This window comes from Somniosus microcephalus, chromosome 12 (assembly GCF_052327205.1).
Source record: "Somniosus microcephalus isolate GS21.2 chromosome 12, FLI_Smic_1.0, whole genome shotgun sequence".
In the NCBI taxonomy this organism is placed as follows: Eukaryota; Metazoa; Chordata; class Chondrichthyes; order Squaliformes; family Somniosidae; genus Somniosus; species Somniosus microcephalus.
This window is the reverse complement of record NC_140998.1, coordinates 53,542,442-53,558,013: the sequence shown is the minus strand read 5'-3', so window position 1 is coordinate 53,558,013 and position 15,572 is coordinate 53,542,442. Positions and strand designations below refer to the sequence as shown.

Here is a 15,572-nt window from a genome sequence, read left to right as displayed (position 1 = left end):
GGGAACAGCCAGAAGTTGTGGTCCATGTTGGAACCAATGACATAGGTAGAAAAAGTGTTGAGTTCCTTCAGGAGCTAGGAAAAAGATTAAAAAACAGGACCTCCAAGGAACTTGAAGGAGAAAAAATTGCAGGGATATGGGGAAAGAGCGGGGGAGTGGGACTAACTGGATTGCTCTTCGAAAGATCCGACGCAGACTCGATGGGCTGAATGGCCTCCTTCTGTGCAGTACTTTTCTATGATTCTAGTTAACTTAGGATTACACCCAATGCCATGCCATGTGCTAGTAAGTATAGAAACAGCAAGATAGTGCAGGTAAATGCGTTGCAAGAGAAGTAGTGCAGGATGTAGGGTTTCGGATTCTAGGGGCATTGGGGTCAAGGGGCACCTGTACAAGATGAACGGTTGCCCCTGAACAGAGCCGGGACCAATGTTCTCGTTCAGAAGTTAACTAGTGCTGTTAGGGAGGGTTTAAACTAATTTGGCAGGGGGAGGGGAGCCAGAAAATAGCAGAAAGGAGCAGCAATGAGATCAGAGGACAGAGAATTTTACACAGCAGTAAAATTAGAAATATCCCAAAAATTGCAGAGACCAGATTGAGGAAAATAGCAAAAATAACGAAGGAGCTATTAAATTGTATATGGGATTGTGACATAAGATTGTGACATGGTTCCATTATACGCATTGACTGCAATGGAACTGAATATCCGGCGCTGCGTATAACGGGTGGCTGATCCGATACCGCCCGTTTTGTGCCACCGCCCGAAACAAATTTCTAGGCCATAACGTGCAAGAGGTTAGCTAGGGAAAAAGTTGGGCCTATTAAGGACCCAAAGGTAAATCTTCATGTAGAGGCAGAGGACATGGTTAAAGTATGAAATGAGTACTTTGTATCTTGTCTTACCAAAGAAAGCGGATGATGTGAAGGTTACACTAAAAAAAAAAAGGAAATGGAAATTATGGACAGGACAGTAATAGACAGAGAAGACATACTAAAAAGATTAGCATTACTGAAAGTTGATAAGTCACCTGGTCCGGATGGAATGTATCCTAGGTTGCTGAAAGAAGCAAAGGTACAAATAGCAGAGCCATTGGTCACAATCTTTCACTCTTCATCAGATACAGGAGTAGTGCCGGAGGACTGGAGGGTTGCTAATGTTATATCCCTATTCAAGAAAGGGGAGAGGGATAAACCAGGATACTACAGGCCAGTCCACCTAATATTGGCAGTGAGGAAGTTATTGGAAACCATTATCCGCAACAAAATAAACTTTCATTTGAAAATGCATGGGTTAATCAAGGAGAGCCAGCAAGGATTTGTTAAAGGCAAATCGTGTCTGACTAACTTGATTGAATTCTTTGATGAGAAAACAGAGAAGGTTGATGAAGGTAGTGTAGTAGATACTGTATATATGGACTTTCGGAAGGCATTCAACAAATTGCCACATAGGAGGCTTGTTAAGAAGATGGAAACCCATGGAATTAAGGGGAAAGTGGTGGCATGGATACGGAATTGGCTTAGTTACAGAAAGCAGAGGGTGGTGGTGGTGGATGGATGTTTTTTAGACTAGGAGGTGGTTTGCAGTGGTGTTTCTGAGTGGTCAGTTTTGGGTCCATTACTCTTTTCAGTTTTTACAAATGACCTGGACTCGGGTTTAGGGAGCAGCATTATAAAGTTTGCAGATGATATGAAACTTGGCGATGTAGTAGTTTATGATGAGGTTCGTTGTAGACAGGATGGTTATATGGGCAGAAGCATGGCAGGTGGAGTTCAATGTGGTGAAGTGTGAAGTGATGCACTTTAGGAGGACTAATCTGGAAAGACAGCATACCATAAGTGCCATGACTTTGAAAAGTGTAGATGAGCGGAGATACCTTGGTGTCCATGTGCACAAATCTTTAAAGGTAGCAGGGCAAGTTGATAATGTGGTTAAAAAGGCATATGGGTTACTTGGGTTTATAAATAGATGAATAGACTATAGAAGCAAGGAGATCATACTAGAACTTTATAAATCACTGGTTAGGCCTCAGCTGGAGTATTGGGGACAATTCTGGACACCGCACTTCAAGGAAGATGTAAAGGCCTTAGAAAGGGTTCAGAGGAGGTTGAGCAGGATGCTACCAGGGATGAGGGATATCAGTTATGAGGCGAGATGGAAAAGTTAGGACTATTCTCCTTAGAACAGAGAAGATTATGAGGTGACCTAATAGAGGTTTTCAAGATGATCAGAAATTTTGATACCAGGAACAGTAGCATAGTGGTTATGTTACTGGACTAGTAATGCCAGAAGCCTGGACTAATGATCCGGAGACATGAGTTCAAATCCCACCTTTGGAGAATTTAAATACAGTTAATTAAATAAATCTGGAATTAAAAAGCCAGCATCAGTAATTGTGACCATGAAACTACCAGATTATCATAAAAACCCTTCTGGTTCACTAATGTCCTTTTAGGGAAAGAAATCTGCCGTCCTTGCCTGGTCTGGCCTATATATGTGGTTGACTCTTAACTGCCCTCTGAAATGGTTTAGCAAGCCACTCGGTTGTACCAAACCGCTATAAAGAACAGCAGTTCAAGATGGCGGCTCACTACCACCTTCTCATGGGCAATAAATGCTGGCCTTGCCAGTGACACCCATATCCCATGAACAAATATATTAATTAAAAAGAAAAATAGAGAAACATTATTCCCTCTAGCCAGTAACCAGAGGTCATAGATATAAAATCATTGGCAAAAGATCTAGAGGAGAAAGCTTTTTCACTCAGTTGTCAGGATCTGGAACATTCTACCTAAAAAGGTGGAAACAGATTGGACAGGTACTTGAGGATGAGGAATTTACAGATTTTACAGACAAAAAGCAGGGGTGTGGAACTAAGCAGACTGTTCTTTCAAAGAGCAGCATGATGGGCCGAAAGGCCTCCTTGTGTGCTGCAAGTTTCTATGATTCTGACCCTCTGCCAGTGGAAACAGTTTCTCCCTACCTATTGCAGCAAAACTCATCATAATTTTGAACACACCTATTAAATCTCCCCGTACCCTTCTCCGCTCTTGTGAGAACAATCCCAGCTTTTCTAGTCCCTCCACATAACTGAAGTCCCTCATCCCTGGCACCATTCTGCTAAATCTCCTCTGCACCCCCTCGAAGGCCATGACATCCTTCCTAAAGTGTGGTGCCCAGAATTGGACACAATGCTCTAGATGAGGCCTAACCAGTGATTTTTAAAGGTTTAACATAACTTCCTTGATTTTGTACTTTATGCCTCTATTTATAAAGTCATGGATTCCATATGCTTTTTTAACAGCCTTATCAACTTTTGTCCTGCCACCTTCAATGATTTGCGTATGTGCACCCCAGGTCTCTCTCTTCCTGCACCCCATTTAAAATTGTACTGTTCAATTTATATTGCCGTACTAATTTTTCTTTCCAAAATGCATCAGTTGTTGTAATCCTATGTAACCCTCTTATTTACTATGACCAAATTAAGAAAGACAACACCCAGCTAAATATTAGACAAAATTGATTCATTTTTGTTATGGGGGTGGGTAGGGTTATCATTCTGAAGGGAGACCTGAGTACGGTATTAGGATTTTTTTCACTAAAGCTGAGAAGGTTATTGGATGACTTGAAAAGAGCTCTTCAAGATTATCAAGGGTTATAATAGTGTAAGTGGTGCTATATTGTTTCCACTGATTGACAAGACAATAACAATAGGGTGCAAATATAAAATGATCACAAAAAGCATTAAAGGGCGATTAGAATGTTTTTATATAGAGGATGATAAACAGCAACACAGACTAGATGGCCAAAATGCTTCTGTGCCGAAACATTCTGTGATTCTACTTGAAATTAATTTGGGCACTGTCATTCTACTTCATAGTGGGACAAGACTGGAACACAAACTAAAGTAAAATTTCACTTCAAGAGATCACGAGGATGACGGAAGAGGTGGAATAGAAATATTTCAGAGTGATGCAATTCAGTAGTGGATGTTCATCTGAGTTGACCCATGGATGGGGCAGAGTATAGAGTGTTTTACTCTGCATCTAAGGGTGCGTTCACGCTATAACTGTAGCCTCAGTGCAAAGTGGTTTTGTTTCACATTGAGGCTGTAGTTGAAGTGAAAATGCCGCTTGAATCCAGTTACAAGAGTCAATCTGACACCAGAACAAAGTAGTGTGAGACTCGCTGAAGGCAGTGCTCCACTTCTGGTTCAGTTCAGACCTTCACACCCGGTTCACACTCCAAGTTTCATGTTGGTGTGGAGCTGTTTCATTCACATCAATGTTAAACTTGTTGGGTGTGAAAGCATATGTGCCATATTTTACCTGCGAGTGCTTGATGCTGATACTTGGTCCCTGAAATTGAAATTGAAATGTGTTTCATTTCCCAATGCCAGCATCCCTCATGCACACCATACATTCCTGAGAGTGATCTATGTTTTAAAAGCTTCATTATTCCATAGAGTGATTCTAGGTTTTAATTGGTATATGTTTCTGTATCTTATACACATGGAGGAGATAAAAATTGTTTTAAAACTATTTTGAGGAACTGGAGCATTACCATCAGTTAAAATGTATACTAAAATGCTGTATTTGGCAATTTTGTAACTGAGGGTGCCTTTACTGAGTGCAGAAGATTATAACTGGAGCTTTAATAGGATAGCCTTAGTATCTCAACAATTTGGGGCAAAATGGGAAGATGTATAGAAAGGAAAAATTAGAGTAGATGATGGGAGAATCTGTATAAACATGTAATTCCTTTTTACTGCAGGGACTAAATACATTGAAGCATCTGAAGGAGCTGAATCTTGCTGCTAATTTAATTGATGTAATTAGTAAGTATAAAATAATTCTATTACATCTGTTATTCCTTATAGATGTAAGAAGTCACACAACACCAGGTTATAGTCCAACAGTTTTATTTGAAATCACAAGCTTTCGGAGCGCTGCTCCTTCTTCAGGTGAAGTCACGAAGGAGCAGCGCTCCGAAAGCTTGTGATTTCAAATAAAACTGTTGGACTATAACCTGGTGTTGTGTGACTTCTTACACTTGTCCACCCCAGTCCAACACTGGCATCGCCACACCATTCCTATAGAGACCAATTTGAAATGCGTTTGGCTTATTTATTGACCAAGAATCTGTTTTAAGTGATTACATACTTTTTATGATTTTAGAACTACAAAGGAGCATTTGGTATCTTTTTAAAAAACTAAACCTAGAGTAGATTCTTAATAGAATGAAAGTAAAATCCTTACTGGGGTACCTAACATAAATATTTCATTCATTTATAATGTTCTGTCTTCTACCTCTTTCAACTCAGATGATCGAATGTTCTGTATGTTAGGCCTCTCTGTGGAGAATGCCAGTGCAACTGCTTCATTAGCTGATGAGAGTTACAATTCAATTTGAGTGGTGCCAGTTGTGTTCTGTTAGTGCATTTGAGAACAGATAAAACTCACCAAACTGAAAAATATTAGTCTAATTATTAGTTTTTTTTTAAACTTCAACCTGCAACCTTCTACTGGGTGATAATACAATCGGCTAATTCATTACTGAGCACAGTCCATTTTAAATGTTAGGACTATGATCATGTCTTTCTTTGTTTGGTTTTGTTTTCTTTTATAATCGTGTTGCTGACCATTTTTTACTTAGTTCATTTACAATTACAGGAATTAATTGTTATAGTTATGAAGAAAAGCTTGAAAATCGGGGCTTTTCTCACTGAACTAGAGAATTAAGATGGAATCTAATCGGAGTTTTTAAATTGCGAAAGACATTGGGCAGGATTTTCATTGGGCGTGGAGGCGGGATTGGAGGCGTGTGGGGGGATTAAAATCGCGAAATTGGGGGGCATGAACCCATCCTGCCCCCAACCCGCCTCCATGCCAGTTTCAAAGGAAGTGGATACCTGACCTGTGCTGGGACCTGCCTCCCCGAGATGGGAAGGGGATTAGTGCCAATTAACTGCCTGTTAACAGGTAGTTAACAGGCAGTTTTTAGCCTAATGCCTATTTTTATTCCTGAAGTGTGGGATTCCCAACAACTCCAAACCACGCCAAGTTAGCGAGGCGGACCGTCAGGCTGAAGGGCTTGGAAGGTTTGAGATGGCCGGTGTTCAGGTGAGTGATGGGTGCATGAGTGCAGAGGTAAGTGTGTGTAAAGTGTTTAAAGAAGTTTAATTACCTTTACTTACCTTTACAGCCTTCCTTCCTTCAGGTCTCGGGAGTCCCTCATCTCACCGGCACAGAAAGCAGAATGGCCGTGAGCTGTCAAAAGTTGCAGCATTCAGCTTTCTGTTCTGGAGAGATCTCTAAATCAGCCTGAGAGGAAGGAATTAACTTAGTGTACAGATTGTCAGTGTTTGACAGCTTCAAAGAGCTGTCAAACACTGATATTTCATCTGTCAAAAGCTCTTGCCAGATGAAATGTCAATCTGTGACGTCACCTGTTGCCGGGTGGCCCTTAATTGGCCTGCTGAGCCCACTGGGCGGGCTCAACAAGGTCAATCGTGAAAATTGCGTGGGTTGGCTAGAACTTGATGGAGGCGGGACTACAACCCCAAAAGTTGTAGTCCCGCCTCCTACACGCTTCCAGTATCAAAATCCAGCCCTTTGAGAGGGTAAATAGTGAAAGGTTGTTTCCACTAGTTGGCAAATCTGTAACAAGGGACGTAAACTCACGATTGTCACTAGAAGAATGAAGGGGGAAGTTAGAAGATTTTTTTCCTCACAGGTGTTTATTAGAATGTTGAATGCTTTACCACAAGTCACTTGAGGCACATGCTATAATTTCACTGAAAAAATATATATAAACGGATGTATGAAATATTAGGGAAATGGAATTTGAATAGATAGCTCCAGTTCAAGAGCCGCGAGTCGGTGATGGCTCCTTCTGTGCTGTAATTTCTATGATAGCTTGGCTCAGTTGATAACACTGTTATCTCTGAATCAAAAGGTTGGGGGTTGAAGCCTCGTGACAGGACTTGAGTTCAAAATCTTGTTTGAAACACCAAGGCAGTACTCTGGGAACTATATTGTTCTTCTGATGAGAGGTTAACCTGTGATGCTAGAAATGGATGTTCGAAATCATATGGCACTATTTGAAGAAGCATAAGGAGTTTTTTCTGTGTCTTGGCCAACATTCCTTCCTCAAGCAATACCACCAAAAATAGACTAACTGGTTACTGTATTTGTCTCTTGGTTGTTTGTGGGATCCTGCTGTATACAAAATAACTATCATGTTTGCCTACATAATAGCCACAAAACCGCAATGTAATTAATTGCATGTGAAGCACTTTGAGGTGCTGCATAAATGCACAATTACTACCTTGAATCCTTTTTCCTTTTATTTTAATTTCATCAAATACAATATTATTTTAAATGTTTCAATAAAATAATTCTTTATGTAAACCTTTTAAAACAATATTTTAAATTTCAGGTAACTCTTTGGACTTTAATGTTCAGCTCGAATGCCTCAACCTCTCAGGAAATAGAATATCCTCCTTTAAGGTACATATTTAACAACTTGAGCTCATTTTGCATTGATAACAGTCTCTATCCGAATCTTTCTGCTTTTAAAGTTGTTGGTTGAAAGATGGGTTTTGGTAGTACACTCCCCACTGCATATAGCGGTTCGTGCTAACAAGATTTGCCTGCTATACGCGGTGGACGGCAAATCCATCGGACTTCTTAGTGTAAAGCAAAACTGGTTATTGAGTGTTGTGTTGTGTTTTTGGGTCTCTGTTAGTATCAATGGCTATGCAATTCACACCACTCTGAGCAAAATACAGGACAGAATTAGAACTAATTTAACATGCCAGTAATCTAACTTTGTTTTATTGTTTATGCCTTTCTTTGATGTGTGATTTTCAACACTGAATCTGTTATACTTATTCTGTGTGAAATTGTAGTTTATGCCTATTGATCATAAAGTTATCAAACTGGTACACTTCAAAGGGTGACTGTTCAATCTGTAACAGAACAAGGCAGGGGATTCACTTCATCTTCTAGTCAAAACTTGACCGTAATAACTCCATAATATTAATCAGCCGGAGTAGCGAGAAAATCATGTTGGTTTGTGAAAGTCAACCCCTTTTGGTTATAAACAGGTGAACTATACGTAATATAGTACAGTACCGCATTCTGATCGAGTATGCTTATTGGTAAAATGTATTGATTCTCTGGCCCCTCTTTTTCGGATAATCATTTATTTAACTGGAAACCAACAGATCATCTGTATTTAGGAAACAGCTGATTGAAGCTGCCTGAAGTCTCCATCAGCTGTTCACACTGTTAACAACTGTGGGAGGCAGTCAGAAAGTGGAGACTTGGAGCAGCTTCAATCAGTTGTTCCTGGAGCATTAAAAACAGATAAAAGGGGCGGGGCAATGCTTTCAGTAGACAAGATTTGTTAAATGGATTCCTTTTTGATTAAATATTTTGCATTACAGTGGCACTACAGTACTGAGGTAAATAGTTAACGGTACTTAATCATACTTTAGCGAGGTGCGAAAAACTTATTGAATTTTCCAAAATTGCAGGTGTTATAAGCGGTGCCTTTGAAATTAATTTGCGCCATTTGCCTGATATAGGCACCGGCCCCGGAATAAGGGTGAATGATGTGAGTGGTAGGGACTGTAATAAAACAAAATACAGCCGAAAACTATTAAGTGGGTGTTACAAATTCAGGCCTACTGTAGAAACCTTTCCGGTTTAGTGATGTCAGTTACTCCTACAAGTGGATCATATGCCCCCATATAATAGCGTAACCCAGGGATGTAACACTGATGTTATGTGAACCGGATAGTCATGTCTTTTGCATTTGCCAGCACATGCCTCCCCAATCTTTTCAAAGGCAGACAGAGAAAACACCTCATCAGATGAGGCCAGAAAAAAATTGTTAGATGAAGAGGGGTGGGAGGAGGCTCGTGTGGAGCATAAACACCAGCATTGACCCGTTGTGCGAATGGCCTGTTTCCGTGCTCTAAATACTTTATAATTTTGTAATACTTTGTAAGCTGCTTTATTTCACAACAACAAGTGAACATGCAGAGCAACAGTTATGATCAGACTCCGTCCTTGAAAATAAGGTCTGACTGTAAGAGGGAGAAATTTGGTATCGTCCCGTTTGGGGCGTTAATATCGGCCGGGCGCGAAATTTTGCACCCGGCGCAAATTGTCGCCACCTACTGCTAAATTGGCCGCCTTCGCCCCAGGAGGTGATTGGAGCGCTAAAACAGGCGCTGCATGACTGTCTTAAGGTGCTAAGCCGGAGGAGCGAGGCGCTACCTCCGAGGGCGGGCGCAGCGCAGGTGCTGTCAGTTAGCGATTGCACACCGACACGCTGGCGCCGGTCAGCTCTTAAAGGAGAGGGTCGATCTTGAATTGCAGCCACACCCTGCGCATCGGAGCCCTGAATCTCGGCCTCGACAGACCTGTTGCCACATACTTAAGCCAAGGACCATGGAGAGGGCCAGGGAGTGAGCGCAGCGGTTCAGCAAGGGTGTCTTGGAGGCTCTGGTTGGCGCGGTGGAGCGCAGCCGATCTCTCCTGTACCCGGACAGTGGCAGGAGGCCGCTGCCCAGCGACTATCGAAAAGCTTGGAGCGAGGTGGCCCACAGAGTGACCTCCAGCAGCATGGTGCCTAGGACCCCTGTGCAATGCAGGAAGAAGTTCAACGACCTCACTCGGGTCGTCAGGGTGAGTGCCCTTTTCAGAATCCTCTTCATCCCTGCATGTCGACCTCACTTTATGGCCAAAGGGTCCTGAAAGCCCCAAATGCCCAGCACTCATCCAACACCTATGGCCCTTTCAGGAAACTCACACGCACGTTCAGCACTTTGCACACTGTAAGGGCTAGTCGACCATGGGAGGCATTGCAGCCAAGATCAGGGCTGCACACTGTACTCAGACCCCGTCCTTTCTCTTGCAGGGCAAGCTGGCGCATAATAGGAGGCAGCAGCAACGGACCGGGGGAGGCCGGCCTCACCTTCAAGCCCTGACCGATCTGGAGCAGCGAGCCCAACGGATTATGGCAGGCGGGATGCTTGGCCCCGTCGCCACTGGAGATGCCGACCCCGTTATGGACAGCAATGGTAAGGTCATCACCTTTTTGACCTCTCTCCTTCCACTTGTTCCTCACACCAGCATCCTTTGCCGCTTTCGAGCCAAATCAGTACATCGCAGCACTCATGCCTCCCTTGCTGCCACCCTGTCCTCACGCTAAAGCCACTCTTGTACCTCCCTGCTTTCAGATGCTGAATCACCAGGTGAGGAGGCGGGCCCTCAAGCTGCCACTGTGAGTGATTCTGAAGGCGACGAGGAGAAGGAAGCCGGACCATCAGTGCCACCCTCAGCCGAGGCAGCCCATGGCCATAATGGGGACACGTCTTCCCTGGAGGGGAGTAGGGGGGAATGGTCTGAGAAGGGTGAAGCTCCGGGGCCCAGCGGGCTGCAGCAACGCAAGGGGGTGGGGGGTAGGGAAGCTCGGGGGTAAAGCTCTCCCCAGAGGGAGAGTATGGCCTCGAGTCCTGCTACAGTGAGCACAGAAGAGATGCGGCTCCTCGCTGAAATGAGCGCCCAGGCGGAGCACAGGCACACTGAGCTCATGGCTGCAGTGGCAAGGATGCCAGATTCCATTGAGTTACTGGCAAGGAGTGTCCAGGACTTCGGCGCAGCACAGGCAGCTGCCACGCAATTGCTAAGTGCTGCAATGCAGTCAGTGGCTGGTCTCATGCAGATGCAGATTGAGGCCACACGAGCACTGACTGCTGCCACCCTCGCTGCATCGGGCAGGATTCCCCGGGGCCCTCACCGCGCCGCAGCAGGCCAGCAATCTGTGCTCCAACAGATTGCTCCGCATGTTGCAGTGCTGCCCCGTGGGAGTGCCAGCATGTCGTCCGAACAGGGAGTTGCTGTCCTCTCTCGGGATGACAGCATTCCTGCTGCCAACACTTTCATTTCTCCACTGCAGCTGCCACTACCTGTAGGACTGACTGCTGCCGCCCATGCAGAGTTGGAGCAGTCAGCAGCCGGGCCCTCCAGGCCCAGAGCTGGTCCAGGCCGTCCCTCAAGGGCATCTGCAGTCTCAGTTTCTGACACTCAGCAGCCTTCCCCCAGCCTTGCTGCAGCCACTGGGGTCCCATTACGGAGGAGCTGCAGGGTGGGAAGGGGCCAAGCGAAGCAGATCACCCTTGAAGGGCAAAAAGTAGGAGGTGTGGCAACATGTTAATTGTTTTATTGAAGGCCGAGGATCGTGGTCATATTTTTGTTACTGTTTTGGTCATTGTCTCCAGGTTGTGAGAGCCAGTTATGTGACTGACTTTTTTGGGGGGTTTCTTTCTATTACTTTGTCATGCGGGAAGGGTACACAGTTTAAATAGAAGTGTCTTTATTCAGAATGTGCATGTTTGCTCTTTGAACTAATTGTTGCCTTGACCGGCTTAGGGGTTGCGGCACGGTTCCATTCAGGTTCTTTGAATGGCAGAAGCCATTCCCTCAGAGTGGGCCTAGAAGCGACTTGCTATAAGCCGCTGACAGACGGCCCTTGCACTTCGTTCCCCCCTCCCGTCTTGGTACTGCTGCTGCTCCTCCTCCTCCTCCTCTGCTGGTGCTCCAATGTCTGGTGGCATTGGCTGAGTCCTGAGGATTGCCAGGTTATGCAGCATGTAGCACACAGCAACGAAGTGGGAGACTCGCTCAGGTGAGTACTGAAGGGCTCTTCCGGAATGGTCCAGATAGCGGAACTGTTGCTTTTGCATGCCGATTGTGTGCTCAACGATGTTCTTGGTAGCTTGATGGCTCTCATTGTATCGTTCTTCAGCAGGGGTGCTGGGCGAACGGAGCGGAGTCATCAGCCAGGTGCACAGAGGATAGCCCTTGTCCCCGAGAAGCCAGCCTCCTGGGTGAGCCGGGGCCTTGAAAAGGTCTGCCACAGAAGTCTGGTGCAGGATGAAGGCTGCCTGGAAAGTGGGCATTAACAGCGAGTATCAGCTGTCTGTGGTCACAGACCAACTGGACATTCAACGAATGGAACCTCTTTCGGTTGCGGAAATCCTCGGCGTTCTCTTGCGGCGCCCGCAAAGCCACATGCATGCAGTCAATGGCGCCCTGCACCATGGGGAAGCCCGCTATTCTTGTAAAGCTCATTGCGCGTACTTGCTGCTTGTCCGGGGTCATGGGGAAGGAGATGTACTGTCGTCTCCTTTTAAAGAGGGCATTCGTGACTTGACGGATGCAGCAATGCACTGCGAACTGGGAGATATTGGCAATGTCCCCAGTAGCGGATTGAAAGGAGCCGGTGGCATAGAAGTTGAGAGCCACTGTTACCTTCACTGCCACCGACAGAGACGTCCTGCTCCTCAGTTGAAGCAGTAGATCTGGCTGAAGCAGGTGGCAGAGCTCAGTGACCACATCCTTGCTGAATCGCAGCCTCCGAAAACACTGCTCCTCAGTCATATTGATGTATGAGAACTGCTGGCGGAAAACCCTGGGAGCGTAAGGTCTCGTGTGCCGTCGCCTGTTGGCCCTCCTCCGTCTGGCCATGATTGCCACTCTCTCTCTGCGCCTCTGTGCCCTCTCAATGTAATGGAGAAGCACGACGTTCCCATCCATTGCAGCCCCCATAGTATGTGGCCACTCAAAGTTATGCCAGTGAAAAAGCGAAGCAACTACAAAGTTCTGGTCAGAAGCCAAAAGTACCTCAGCGAGCGCTGACTCAATGCAGAAATCTCTCTCCCTTTGTCTCTCTGCAAATCTCTCTCTCTCTCTCTCTCTCTCTCTCTCTCTCTCAGAACGAGTGGTCCAAAAATGGCTACCACAAAGAAGCCAGGAAGAGCTCCCTTTAAATAGCGCCTCCCCAGCCCCACAGCGACTGGGAACTGTTCCAGTCAACCTGTCGTTTGGAGCAACAGGCGGAAAGGAGGGGGGCGCCACTGAATTTCCGGTCCGGGGCGCCCCAAGGGCGTTGCACTCTGAAATGACATCAGGATCTGCGTGCGCAGCTGAGCGGGCGTTGCGGTTTAGCGCCGCCGCTAAATGTCCGCTCAATTTCGCAAGAGGTGCAGGTATCGCCACGCCCGGGCGCTAGCTGGTTTGCGCCCCACTTATCGCCCTCTTAAGGCGCTAACGGGTGGCGCAACCAACTGAATTTCTCCCCCTAAGCCTTTAAAATGGGGACTCAATTACATTTGTGTGCTTTGATCTAATTAATCCTTGCCATATAACCCTTCACCTTCAGACTCCATGATTTTGCCATGCCACACGAGATTGAATAGTAATATATTACATTTGCTACTTCCTTACTTGGCCATCACCTGTGATTCTGTGATACACAGTCAAACCTGCAGCTGCACATTTCTGTCACTAAATGGAGATTATAAACATCATGGGGGTGATTTTGCCAATGGGGGCGCGTTGGAGGTCGATGTCCCGCCTCCATCGATTTGTGGCCAACCCATGCTATTTTCCCTTGGTTGACCTTGTTAAACCCGCCCAGCGGGCTTAGCAGGCCAATTAAGGGAAAGCCGGTTGCAGAGGACATCAATGTATGACGTTTCATCTGTCAAAGTTTTGACAGATGAATTGTCATCGTTTGACAGCCCTGTGAAGCTGTCGCACAGTGACCTTCTCTGTAGTTTGATGAGGTCTTGAATTCAAGACCTCATCAAACTTCTTTCTTTTACAGAAATGAGATGGTTGTTGCATCTGAGAATGCAACGGCCATTTGTCATCTCCAACACCGAGGTCCGAGACTCTCCGCATGGACACCGACTGAAGCCTGCAGGAAGAAACAGAGGTAAATACACTTTTACTAACACTTTGCACTTACCTCAGATACCTCTCCACTCTTGCACCCATCACTTACCTTCACAGCACACTTTTGCATCCCTCCGACCCCCGCAGACCTAGTACTCGCCTCGCTGACCTGGCAGTTAATAGGCTTAATCCCTTCCCGCCTCCAAGGAGATGGGACCCGGTGTGGGACGGCTACCCGCCTCCTAGGAAGATGGCACCCGCCCCCAAATTCTGCCATTTTCCCGGTAGTCCCGCCTCCATACCCACCTCCCCAGGGCTGGCAAAATCGCCCCCACATGAGTCAGTTTTCTATGTTAAAGGCACTATATAAATGCAATTTCTTGTTATATTTCGTAGGTTAATATGCACAAAACATGAAACACAAAACAAGACTAAATGCAACAGAAATGTAACAATATTGTAGTCTACCTGTGGGTAAAATGTAATGAGCTGGATTTTGTTCTCAGCAGCAAACTGACGGCACCAGCGGTTCATTATACTTGCACTTGCCCAGAGACTTTATATGGGGTTTTGCGCTGGAAATTACTGGAAGTTAGAGAGCCAAAAAGTACATCTGTGAGCTGTGTGAATAGGCCAAGCAACTGTGTATCTCTTTAACCAATCGGATTGTGCGGTCGCCTGAAGTTGCTGTCCGATTGCCATGTAAATAATGGTGAGCGTTTTTCGCCTTACCATCCCTTCTACAGCAAAATCCAGCCCAAGGTTTACAATATGACCAGAAATTTATAAATTTAGGTCAGATTCATCAATACTCTATTTTCTATGTTGTCCTTATAATTTTTTTTTGTAAAGAGAAAGGAAAATGTTTTCATCCATCCCAAATTAAGCACATTTCCTTGTCCCTGTCTCTAATATAACTTATAAGTCAAGTAAGATTTTTCTGTAGTAATTCATGGCAGCATAAATTTCCTGAGAAATAATTCCCATTCTTTGTGTAGCATGGAATAAGATGTGTAACAGAAGCTAATTGATTTAGATACTTTTTACATGAGATCACTCTTTAAGCTTCACTCTTATAATTTCTAGAAGGTGAATAGATGACACATCTCCGGGGTTTTCCTTTAAAAGAAAGAACTTACATTTATATAGCACCTTTCATGACCTTGGGATGTTCCAAAGTGCTTCACAGTCAATGATGAAACATTGGCTAGAACACCAGGAGAACTCCCCTGTTCCTCATTGAATAGTTTCATGGGCTCTTTGACTGAAAGCTGATATGGGACCTTGGTTTAACGTCTCATTCGAAAGACGGCACCTCCAACATTGCGGCACTCCTTCAGTACTGCACTGAAGTATCAGCCTAGATTATACGCTCAAGTCTCTGGAGTTGGACTTGAACTCCCAAGGTTCAGGGTTTCCATCTTTCTGTCTCTTGCCCTTTGTTATTTCCTCTCATCTTTTCTTCCACCTTCCCACATCATTCCCCTGATTGAAATGATAGGCAAATCCAAGCCTCAGCCTAGGCCATGCAGTAAATGGCTTTCAAGAGATGTATGAAAGCAACAGAGCGATCTGTTCACTACAACAGAGTAATATGTTCACTGATTTTCTCTGTCTATGTAGCCAAGTCTGGGCTCAGCTTGTAGTTTTGATTGTTATTATTATTATTCATGACTTCTAATCAGCCTTGGGTGTCAGCCGTGAATCACTCTGTTAATTATGAATTGTTCACGTAACACACCCAGTCCCACTGTTATTAAGGATTAAATTTATAGTATATACTGTAGCTGCATTTAGTAATTGGCATTGGCATCAAA

At 44.9% G+C, this 15,572-nt stretch overlaps 1 protein-coding gene across 3 annotated transcripts in view; it reads left to right on the top strand.

The window, feature by feature from the left end:
• Window positions 1-15,572, top strand: part of lrrc9 (leucine rich repeat containing 9) — a 225,406-nt gene that overhangs the window by 38,467 nt on the left and 171,367 nt on the right. For all 3 annotated transcript variants that reach the window (XR_015080189.1, XM_086002874.1, XM_086002873.1), the window contains exons 6-7: window positions 4,772-4,835; window positions 7,439-7,509. Coding sequence is in view for 2 of the 3 variants with exons in the window: in XM_086002874.1 (XP_085859000.1) it covers window positions 4,772-4,835; window positions 7,439-7,509 (135 nt within the window). In the remaining variant the exon portion in view is untranslated. The remainder of the gene's footprint in view (window positions 1-4,771; window positions 4,836-7,438; window positions 7,510-15,572) is intronic.